At 45.1% G+C, this 12,121-nt stretch overlaps 1 protein-coding gene across 1 annotated transcript; it reads right to left on the bottom strand.

Annotated features, from left to right (window-relative positions):
- Positions 1-8,546: 8,546 nt before the first annotated feature.
- LOC119295391 lies at positions 8,547-11,189 on the bottom strand. The gene is made up of 2 exons (XM_037573811.1): positions 9,630-11,189; positions 8,547-8,948 (listed from the first exon to the last, which is right to left on the bottom strand). Exons 1-2 carry the CDS (start codon positions 10,954-10,956, stop codon positions 8,869-8,871), a joined length of 1,407 nt encoding a protein of 468 aa, XP_037429708.1. The 5' UTR covers positions 10,957-11,189; the 3' UTR covers positions 8,547-8,868.
- Between the last annotated feature and the right edge of the window lie 932 nt (positions 11,190-12,121).

Below are 12,121 nucleotides of genomic sequence, written 5' to 3'. Positions count from 1 at the left end.
CATGCACCACTGGTTCATCCTGAGTGCGATCAATGCCAAGACTAAAGCTCGGTGGGGTGAAAGCCATGGGGTGCCTCTCCTACCTACCAGCCGGATCGCGAACAAATTGTTTGGCAGAATCTAGAGGTGATAGATCAACAAACATGTCTGCCTCGTCTGCTGCATGATCATCAGGCTTATTGGTAGGGCGGGGCGTGCTGTCAGCGGTCTCAATCACAACTTTCTTGCCTATCTTCCTGTTTGGGCTATAGGGGACACCAATGTTGACAGGGAGCTTAGAAGTGCGCAGATTTAAGCTGGTGTTCTCCACGGTGGTGAAAGACACAGTCTGCTCCGAACGTCCACCTCCTTCAGTCATGCACGGCTTACCACTTGCGTCTGTTGTATTCCGGACTTCCGTCTTCTCACAACATTGCTTTTGGCACAAGGTGGGAACAGTGCGGAAGCAGGTACGTAACCAGAGTCACTCTGCTGCTCTTAGCTACCTCTGGTGCATTGGATAACTGTGCAGGATGCTTGCGGGGGCTACGCCGCCTAGGTGGCAGCACAGCTTGCGCAACGGTTGCAGTAGCAGCCTCTGGGCAACCAGCCGCTCGTGCTGTTGTGCGATGAGTCTCATCTGTGGATGGCCTATCATTCTAAAATGTGGCCGCAGCCCCTTCTTTTGTGGACACAGAAGTGCCACCAGCCACACGCTTGGAATCTGTATCAGATGAGCGGGAATCTTCCTTGTTTAGGTTGATCTCGGGAGCGTCCACTTCAACACTTGTTGGTCGCGTGGCATGGGTCACAACAGCATCCCTCATTGCCACCAGGGTGGGCAATATCTAGTCGTGGCAGATACTGACTCGTCACTCCCAGATATACGGATGCATGTTGTTGTAGTCTGCACATCTGCAACCGACGGAGATGGTCGGCCGCTTGCATCAGAGCTAGTGGGAACAGTGGACGGTGCAGCAGCAGTTTTGTCGACTGGCGGCTCATGAATATCTGATTTACCACTTGTCGACAACTTGGAGTGAATGCGTTCAAGTGGATCTTTGGTAGTGCGTTTTGTCGAGCGTGTAGTAGTCTTCTTCACCCTGCAAGAAAATGCATGAAGAGTACAAAAAAAGGTGAGCAAAATAATTGCCATGGTAGTCATCATAAAATGAAAAAATGTGTGATATGCCAGAGCTACCATTTGAGAACAAGGTATGGATGAGAACACATGAAAATGTAGGTGGTGGAAGTTAGTGGAAAGCTACCAGTTGCCATATGAGTGGAAAAATATTTGCCATGTGGTCTAGTAAGCAGTTGCCATGCAGAAGAAGTAGGAGTTGCCATGCAACAAATTTAGATCATAAGAACAGCAGTTGCCATGTGGGACAGATAGGAGTAGCCATGTGGCAAGTTAGACAGCTTCCATGGGAAGCAGACAGTAGTTGCCACAGAAAATGTATCAAGTAAAAGGTTGTATATGATTTAGAATGCATCAAACATAAGTATTAGGACAAATAACAAACAGGGAGAACCCACCTCTTGATTGTCTTCCTCAAGTCTTCCAGCACAACAGGATCCCCGGTGTTGGACTTCGATGTGCGAGGAGATGACCTAGTGGAAGTGGTGGCACCAGCAGTGGGGCCCCCTTGTTCAATCGGGCAGAAACACGGGTTGGCGTGGGTGCTTGTTTCTTCTTACCTGATCGTCCACCAGCTGTCGCCTCACTGCACATAGAAAAATGGCAAAAAGGTACTAGGTGTGAGACACAAAAATCATGGCGCACTTAGCAAAATGAAAAAAAGGTCAGGTTGCTAAAAAGGAAGGACAAACAAAATGCTAAATAGACGTCGAACCTCCTCCTAGCAGCTACGGGATTGATCCTACACCTGTTGCCAGCAGAGCCTTGCCCAGCATCATCTGGAGCCCTGCCCCTCTTTGAGAGCGAACCCCCCATGTCTCTCGCAACAGCTTGATCGATGCCTCCCTCCGGTGGAGGAACTTTTGGTGCAGCCTTACCGTTCTTACCGCCTACACGAACTTCATCATGTTCATCATCATCGGTTTCATGTGGCACATTCTCATGTCATTGTCATTGTCCTTGTCGAGGCCAGCATCCATGCGACCAAATCCATCCCCATCTAGCTCATCTTGCATGTCAGGGAGCTCCTGAGAGCTGTTGTAGTCATACCAGCCACCGTAACCAGTTGGTCGATGTGTCCGTTCTCCAACAAATGATGTGAACTGCCTCGCAACCGTGTCGCTATCAGAACCATTAAGTGTTGTCCAACCCTCAACCAACTTCCCAAGCAAGCTGGTCATGCCGGAAGCAAACTGTCCGACTAGGTGCTCAACAGGTGCCCTCGCCTGAGCAAAAAACAAAAAGTAACAACAACCAAACATATTAGAGTCACGTGCATAAGAAAAATAAGCCAAAACAACTGTAAAGAGATATCAAATGCAAGAAAATATAATTTCAGAAAACAAATAAACATCCTTGATAACCTCAGCAGGACAAGATGGAGCTGAATGCACATCCATCCACTTGCCAAAGTTTTCTGGCCCGACAAACACATTGTAGTCTATAGCATGCTTGGCCATCAGCTGAAAAACAGCAAAAACAACTAAGATGTCAAAAGAAATAAGGAGCAGTGACTACAATTCATGGATTGCAAAAAGGAAAAAAGGAGTTTCGACACGGAATGGCAGAGTTGCCGTATGGGGTCAAACATGGGTGAATTGTGCAAACAACCATGGTTGCCAAGGTATTTATCACTTGTTAGCCATAAATGGTTGTCGTATGGTTTTTTTTCATATTATATCCAACATCTAAATTCAATAATGTCGTTCAAGAAAGAAGGCAGAACTAACCTGCAGTTTCCCATATTTTGTATCAGATATCCTGTCTGTGGCAAGCACAGCCTTGACAGCATCATACGTCCACGCAGAGACAACAAACTTATGTGGAGGCGGCGGGCCTCCTATCTCAGTAAAGTTGACAGTTGACAAATCAAGACGATCGAAGTACATGAGATGGTATTCACAATAAAAAGCAAGCTATGTTAGTTGCCATCATGCTATGTTGAGAAAAAGCTTATGCAGTTTCATTGGGTCGCAAGTTGAAAAGAAGGGAAGAAAGATTTGCCATATATCTATGTTAGTTGCCATCATGCTATGTTGGCAGTTGCCATCCTATTATGCTAGTAGTTGCCACCACTTCAACATGGTAGTTTCCATCCAGAATGTATAAAGAGAATGAATGTAGGAAATGAACACTATTTGTGTTGTAGAAAAATGCTATTGTCTTGTAGGCAGCAACTACAGATGCCATGGATCAAACAAAATTCACTTTCACATGTAAAGAGTCACAGAAAAATGAAACAAAGGGTTGCCATGCACGATCTCCTACGGTTGCCATCAAAAAAAGGAAATACAAAATTCAGTGAAAAGATCAGTCAAAAACTCTGGGTTGTCAGATTATGGCCAAATAGAGATACCAAAATGCAAAACAATTTGGTTCACACTTATGAACAATTGCAATGTTGATTTAGGAAAGAATGAACCGTGATAAGAGCATTTGCAAAAGAGTAGGGAAAATACAATTAGGTGCAAGTGACATTCCTTCTGGTACATCTTATTTGAGAATGCATCATGTAGGAAGTCTGTGATGAATTTACACCAATTCATGTTCTTAATGTCTTTCAGCTTCGCCTGCACAACACAATTTTAGGACAAAAGAGATACCGCATCAGCATTCAAAATAAAAACATCAAAAACTGGCAGTGACTAGCTTCTGCGTGACATCAAAATTAAAAGATTGTAGGGAAAAAGAAGTAGAGAGAGAGCATTCACCAGGATGGGAAAGCACTTGTTGCTTGGGCGAAGAGATGTGGTAGGCGCAAAGGCAGCTGAGATCAAGTACATGAGCAGCTTCATCTTAAATACCTCGCCATGGGTTTTCATGCCCTCCAGCAAAGTTGGCAGCGCAGTCGCATTAGGCATTGATGCCATTCCAGGAAACAAACGGGCAAACAAGGCTTCCTCAATCTTATTATTCACCTCATACGGGACTTTGATTTCTCCACGGGGCACACCCAAAGTGCAGAACACAGATTCCTCATCCAAAGGCAGTCTGCCACGTCCCGGAATCGCGAATTCCCTAGACGCGGGCTCATATATCTCACCGAACCAGTCGCATACAGGATTTACTAGGTTCGTGCACCGAACATTCATCAGACCCTGCATCCCCATCTCACCGGCAGCTCCCTTCTGCTCATCAGTAAATCCTTCGTTCAATATAGTAAGGCATTCTTGCAAAGCCCTATTGCACTTACATTTCTACTTTTACATAACACAAAAAGGATCATTTGTTGCCATGTTCAATATAGTAAAATATTAGTTCTAATAGAAGAATGAAAACTCAATGTCAAATTAAAACATAGGGGGAGAGTGGCCTCATCGCCATCTTTTGTACGACTGGTCGCACGATTCTGTGGCGGTAACTCCATGAAGTCATCATCATCGTCTTGATGGTCACCGTGAGCCATTGTGCTGCGCTAAGAACAAAAACACGTTAGTGTAAAATGAAAACACAGCCAACAGATGCGGACAGAAATGCACGAAATAATGATTCACTGGATATCATCGATAACAAAAATGAAAACTGCCATGTTTATCCCAAAGTTGTAGCATCTGAAAAGGAGGTAATTGCCATGTGTTGAACATGCACAAATAGGCAGAAAATAACCAATGGAGAAGCAAATACGAAAACATGGCAACTGGATGTGTGTGTGTGTGTGTGCTTCTTTGGCAAGCAGTTGCCATGTAGCAAAATCAAGTTGCCATGTTGGCACTAATAAAAGTGGCAACTGAGACAGTAGGAACACCCATCTACCATTGTCCAACATGTAATGTGGCAAATGGCACATTGGCTTAGTAAAAGGACAGGTCACATCTAATAGGTTCAAGTTGCCATGTTAACAAACAAAAAGATATGGCAACTAAGGCAGTTTAGATAGGACAGACAACTTCCAGTCTACAACATATAATGTGGCAACTCACACCCTGGTATCATAAAAAAATGAGTTGCCATGTAATGCAATCAAATATGTTGCGCTATAACAAAACAGCATGGCAATGTAGTGAGTCTATTGTATAGTCAAACTGCCATTACTCTACATATGACATGGCAACTGGCATAGTTGGTTCACAAAAGTAGTTGCCACTTAGAACCATAGTTGTAGGTAAACAAATGCAATGAAATTGTCGTGACTGCCATTATCCCACACTTAAATATGCATCTACCTAGATATAGAAATCATACACAAATATCACTCCCTGAGTTGGATATCGTAAACTGACATTATCGTACGTATGACATGGCAACTGACATAGTTGATTCAAAAAATTAGTTGCCATCAACGATGATAGTTGTGGACAAAACAAAGTGTTTTGAAATTGCATGATTGTCATTATCCTACACTTTGAATTGCACCTAACTAGATCTAGGGTTCATATAGAACTATCATACCCTGAATTCAACAACAAAAAACGCCCTAAGAACAGTGATGGCCATAGCCTTCAAGTCAAAATCAGAACTAACAACTAGAAATCACTCGCACAGGAAAATGCAGGAACTAATCTCTCGTATATAAGGATGTGGTTGCCGACCGGGCGAGCCTCACCGGCATGACTACCACCGCGACGGCGAGGAAACTGCCCAATGCCGCCCTAAATGGTACGCACGCAACTCCTGCACCGACGGGGACACCGGAGCGCCGCCAATCCGCCGAAATCTCGAGAATGCTTGAGGGGAATGTGACCATGGAGGGAGGGGGAAGATTTCGCAGGGAGCAATGCGACCGTCTTCGATAGCCTTACCTTCTCACTGCGGCTGCTCCGGCGACGACACTCCGATCCGGTGAACCCCAGCAACGGCCGCGAATGCCATCGACTCTTCCGCCGCCGCCTCCTCCTCCTCTCGTCTTCTCCTCCAATCGAATGGAACTGATGTGGATGGTGGGTTGGGGAGAAGTGAATATGAATGGGAGTAATGAACCGTAGTGAGGGGAGGAATGGCGAGTCGTAGGAGAGGCCAACCGAAGTCGTGCGCGGCGTGCGGGCGCGACGGCAGTTCCACCGCACGCCCCGACCCGCAAACCACTGTCGTCCGAGGGAGAAACGGCGTGCGGGCGAGCTAACTACACACCACACACCGGCCTTGTCCTACGTGGCACACGAAATCTGCCTTCCTGTGTCAAGATTCATGCAAAAATGAATCGACGGCGATCAAGACATGTGGGCGAGTTGGAGAAGTGCCACACGTGTGGGCATTAGTGTTAGGAGAATAAAGCTTTTAACAGTTTTGGCGACAGCAGGTAAAGTACTGTAGAAAAGAATTGATGTCCGTCTTGGCCTCTAGGGCGTTTTCAATCCGGTCTCGCCGGATCATCCGCCCGCAGCGGTGCGCAGCATACCGCACAACTAAAAAAATTTAACCACGTGCATGATGCCATGTTGTTGACGTGCCTGAGGGCATCGGTACGGCGGGTATTCGTTGTTATTGATGAAAACTAAACCAGTTGAAATTTGAATCTGGCCGACCGCGAGCTTCTCGACCCCTGAGAGAGATCTCTTCAAGAACACAAATCACCGTACGCGGGCCGCATGGTGGGCGCCAACTATCGTGGTTTTGTCACGGCAGATGTCTTAGTGTGAGGACTTAGTCGTGAGGCCAACGCATCTACGTAGTAGCTTGAGAGGGGTTGAGTGGGACGAGAGACGCGAGGTTTTTTACCCAGGTTCGACCCTTCACAGTGGAGGTAAAAGTCTACATCCTGCTTCGTTGATATTGATCATGGTGCTCACGATTACAAGGGTGATCTTTGGCTACCTCTCTCCCGAGAGCTATTGACTTTGTCTGTCTAAAAAACTCTCCCCCTCTTTGGGTGCCCTGCCCCTCCTTATATAAGTTGAAGGGGCGGGTTACATGTGGAGTCCTAGTAGGATTACGACTAATCTATTACAAGTGGAATCCTAGTCTTACTTCCTTTGTAAGGGAATACTCCTTACGTCTTTCTCTTAAGCCGGCTATCATAACATGAGCCGGCCTACTGGGCCTTGGGCCTTGTCATCAACCTGACCTGCCGTCGGGGTCATTAGTGAGTCGCTAGACCAGTGAATCACCAGTCTTCGGGTGGGTTACCGATGAAACTCCAAGTCCCGGTCGGGTCATATATCCGGCCGAGTCATATACCGCGGGGTATATCCCCGACACAAGGTCTACATCTAGGTCGAGAGGGACATGGTCTACATTGAGGACTACTCTATGGCGAGTCAAAGGTGGCGCCGATGAGCAGCTGCTCGAGCATGCGATGAGGAAGGCGAGCTCGGGTCAGTGGAGCGCGGTGACAGTAATAAGAGTTATCCGTAATGCATTTTCCATACCATCCGACTGTATCTCCGTATGTCTTCTTTCTTGTGCTATAAATACAAACATATGCAAAAAAAACTATAATGGGTGGTCCACATTATCTCTACAATCAGTTTAAGTTGTTCTGAACTCATAATTTCTCGGTTACAACACATATACATGTACACTAACCCTATTAGAGAGCAAACAAATCAGCTAAATGAGCAACAAGCAGCCAGGCACACCATCACGTCTCGGGTGGCGGCCCAACCACTAGTACACTATGATAGTGTGCGTCCGAATAGCGTTTTTATTTTTCTCTAAAATTATTTGCTTACTCCTGACAAATGAGGCTCACAATGATAACTTGTCATTGTAAGATAGAAAGAACTGACATGTAGGGCTAGGGGTATTTTGATCATATAACTATCTCACTACGATAGTGTGCGTCCCACTTGATCCCAATAGCGTTTTTATTTTCCTCTAAAATTATTCGTTTACTTACTCGTGACAAGTGGGGCTCATGACAAGTGGGGCTCACACTTATCATTGCGAGATATAAAGAGCTGACATGTTGAATTAGGGGTATTTTGAGCAATATAACATGTAACAACGTCTAATGGCATTCGATACAATTTTTTAGGTGTCTAATGGTATCTTTGAACAAACACATGACATTTTCCAGCAATTGTAGCTTCCAATGGCAAAACTAAGTAGTAGGACAAAAGTAATGGCCAAACTGATATAATGGATAATTCTGGTCAAATTATCTTTTCAGGTGTCATTTAACACCGTAGTAGTCAAAGATGAACGTAAGTGTTTTAACTTCATAATGAATGATTATCAAATCAAAGCTTAGCCTAGGCTGACAGGATTTGATGCATATTTCCTGATTATGTGGTTGCAGCAAATGTCTAACGGAAATGTATAACACATTTCACATCATCCTAAAAATGCACTGATTTAGCAAGTCGTCCAGGGTCATCTAGTAAAGGGGGGGAACAAAAGGCAGACATTATTACAGGAAGAAATAAACAATTATCATATCACAATAAAGCCTTCCCGCATGGCTCGCTCACCTGTCGGCCAGTTTTTTGATAAAATCCACACCACCCACCCAAGTATAGTTTTGGGTCAAACATAACCAGACACATGGTAACTCAAAGAAGTTATGATGCCAACAAAAGAAAGCAGCATGCAGTCAATACAGAGGGCAGTACAACTGACATAATATACTAGTTCATGGAAAGTTCTTATTGCAGATAAGCGATAAGAATAGGTGGTGAGACAAGATGGATACATATAATAAAACAAGGTGAGGAATCTTTGAGAGTATTCATAATCCTAAAATTAACAGACAAATGAAAGACAGTCCAGAGAGATGATCATCCATAATCCACTACCCCCTCCATCGACACATAGGCATTATTCTCAGATCATATAGTCCAGTTCATCTCACATGTAAACTCCTTCCACTATCAGAATGACATCCTCTCCGGTCCCAGCTCATCTTCTTGCAAGGGGGGATCACAGGTCATTTCCCTATTCACGCCTTTACCTGCCATGCCAAATTTAGCATGTTTCAGTAATAGTTTGGAAGAAACAAAAAGCTAATCCATGCACAACTTCGTAGCACGGCTCTAATATATATAACCACTACTTTAGACTTCCTTGTGAAACGGACTGCTGAAAAAGGCCAAACTTGTTTACAAGATGTAGCGCTCTATAAGTAAATACTACCTCCGTCCCATAATATAATATGTTAACATCTTGTATTATGGGCCGGAGGGAGTAGTTTATAGTAGTAGAATGCAGCAACACCCAAGGTGAAATGTGTGACAGGAAAAGTTAATTGTTCCGGTGAGAATTTCACCGCAACAATAGGAACTGTGGTATCCAAAATGCTAGCATTTGACTTGAGTATTGGCCGTATATCTGCTTCCACCACATGTTACACTCATGTGTTGTCGGTGTTGTGTATCTATAATATAATGTGTTCAACACCTCATCAGGTTCTTCCCAAATCCATAGCACCAAACGTCACCGATCCTAAACCTGTCTTTGAGATGAACGGTATGATTAACCTAGCATATCTTATTTCGTACTAAACCCACCCTACACTGTCTATGTGTGTGATATGATGATACCCCTCCACCAAGAAGAACTTGCATTAATCTGGTAATGTAATTCAGCATGCAATGGAAGTGGCAGATGGTAAGGCAGCGGTGGAAACAGTTACCTGGACCAACTTTGAGATATTTGGAGATCCTACTTGAATCGTAGCCGGTGGACAAGGCGATAGACCTTTTGGGGCTAAACTCGGCCACTCTCTGGACAGTCTTGTTCTTCATGTCAACAGCAAGCACCCATGCTGTGTGTTCCTTGTCACGATAGTCAATCTTGGCTAGGAGGTAAAGAATGCAATCATCTTGGAGACTCAGCTTGGGCAGGCCAATGTCGAGAGTCGACAAGGTTGGCTGAGCTGTGACACCTTCATGGACGTTCAGCTTAGGCAGCGATGGTTCAGGTATATCAGAGGAATCAAGCTCAAGCTCATGATGGATGTGCCAAGCCTTTTTGGAGAAGACACCAGTCTTGATGCTCCATATTGTGGCCTTCCAACCATGGTCGTGGTGCAGCAGCTCAACAAACCTGATGGAGCCATTAAGGAGGGAAACATCCCGAACAGCCGGCGATCCAATTGCATACTGCGGCTCGGTCGGTAGTCTTAAGAAACGGAGCTTGGGGCTTTTGTCCAGCACGTTGCAGAAGGTGATCATATGTGAGAGATCGACCCAGGCTACTAGGCCTAAATCTCCTTTTAAGGTGATTGCCTTGTATGTGGTGAGCTGGTAGGGGACTGAATCGACATTTACCAGCACTTTGCTCCAGGAGTTGGTACCAGATTGATACAGGCAGAGGTGAGAAGGATTGCCATGCCCAAACCTATCAGCTTGTGCGGCAAGGACGAAGGTGCAGTCAGGTTTGCCATTGCTCACAATGGCAAAGGAGTGATCGTTGACTGGGTGGTCGTCGCCCGGCTGCTTGATGTGCTTGAGCTCAGGGACGCTTGCGTTGTAGGCAAAGTAGTGTTGTTTGAGGCGAAGCGAGGCATAGGATGGGCGGCCACCCACTACGACGGATAGAAGGACGAGGCCGCCCTCAGTCTCTGTGGCGACTATGTGAGGCGGGTAGGCGAACACGGTGTGGTCGTAGTCGGTGGCATGGACGCAGAGGTAGGAGACTTGCGGCGGTTGGGCGGTGCAGAAGGTGACCTTGATTTTCCCCCGGAGACCGAGACCCTCCAAGCCGCAGTCGGCGGTGGTGGCGTTGAGGCGGTCGGCAAAGTAGGCGTGTGGCTCGATGAGGACGAAGCTTGGCTGGTCGCCACCGCCGTCCGGGTAGCCATAAGCAGGGGGATTCAGGAACGGGGGATCCTGTGTGATTGTGGGCCTGCGTAAAATCAATACCTTCCGCTCTCCTGCGGATGGACTGCTGTCAGGCTTCTTGACGGCTTCCTCCTCGCCGAGGTAAGAAGCAGCAAAATCAGCCAGCTCGCTGTCCATGGATTCCAGATCGAGAGCCGTCAAGCTCTTCCTCTCCGGTGTGTGGATGGATCCTAGATCGGTTGGCTCTCCTCTCCGCCTTGGGTATGTGGATGGATTTGTGCGGGAGGGGGGAGGTTGGGGACGATCAGGGTCGGAGATCGAGATGAGATTGCAGCCGGAGCAAAAGGGGAGCAACCAGCCGCCTCAGCTCCTCCTATTGCGAGAATGAGCGGTGGGTAGGGAGACTGGGTAGCCCCATCGTTACTAGGGTTATGTTCCCTTTAACCGCTAGTTTGGGTTGGACCTTGGTCCTCCACCGTGGGCCGCAGCCGGCCCACGGTGGCGATGCAAGTCTATCTTCTACCTCGAAAAGCACCGCGGCGCTTCTATTCCTCGCGTTCAGCGAGACCTGGGGAGCGCTCGCGTCGATGAGAGAGGCAGTGCACATGGGCCGGCCCAGGTTCGCTGTTGGGCACATTCTCAGTTTTGTTTTACGTTTTCTATTGTCTTTTTTGCTTTTAGATTTGTAGTTTTGCTTATACTTTAAATATTCTAAATATATAAGTATAAAATCCACTCTAGCATAAATATTTGAAAAATATTGAAAGAGTATTTAAAAATGTAGAAAAACGATTTGAAAAATGTTGAATGAGTATTTAAAAAATATTGAACAAGTATTTGAAAAATATTGAACACGTATTTGAAAAACTATTGTACAAGTATTTAAAAAAGGTTGATCATGTATATAAAAATGTTGAACAAGTATTTTAAAAATGGTGAACACGTATTTAAAAACTATTGTACAAGTATTTGAAAAAATATTGATCATGTATACAAAGATGTTTAACAAGTATTTGAAAAATGTTAAACAAAATTTAGAAAAATGTTGACCATGTGTTTGAAAAAAATGTTGACAAGTATTTGAAAAAATGTTGATCATGTATATAAAAATGTTGAATAAGTATTTGAAAAGTGTTGAATAGTTGTTTGAAAAGTGTTGAACAAGCATTTGAAAAAATTGTGTGCAAGTATTTGAAAAAGGGTGAACAAGCATTTAAGAAAATGTTGAACAAGTATTTGACAAAATTTTGAACAAACATTTGAAGGAAAACCGAAAAAGAAACAAAAGCCCGGCGAAGAAAAAAACAAAAGAAAGCAAAGAGAAAAATGAAAAAAAAAACTG

The sequence above is a fragment of the Triticum dicoccoides genome, chromosome 4B (assembly GCF_002162155.2).
Source record: "Triticum dicoccoides isolate Atlit2015 ecotype Zavitan chromosome 4B, WEW_v2.0, whole genome shotgun sequence".
NCBI lineage: Eukaryota > Viridiplantae > Streptophyta > Magnoliopsida > Poales > Poaceae > Triticum > Triticum dicoccoides.
The sequence above is the reverse complement of the archived record's forward strand: the minus strand, read 5'-3'. Positions and strand labels throughout refer to the sequence as shown.

Bases quoted from the DNA above. Each gene is read 5' to 3' on its own strand.
- LOC119295391 (XM_037573811.1), bottom strand. From the start codon at position 10,956: ATGGACAGCGAGCTGGCTGATTTTGCTGCTTCTTACCTCGGCGAGGAG. The intron at 8,949-9,629 runs GTAACTGTTTCC...TTGGCATGGCAG, and splicing joins ATATCTCAAAGTTGGTCCAG to GTAAAGGCGTGAATAGGGAA.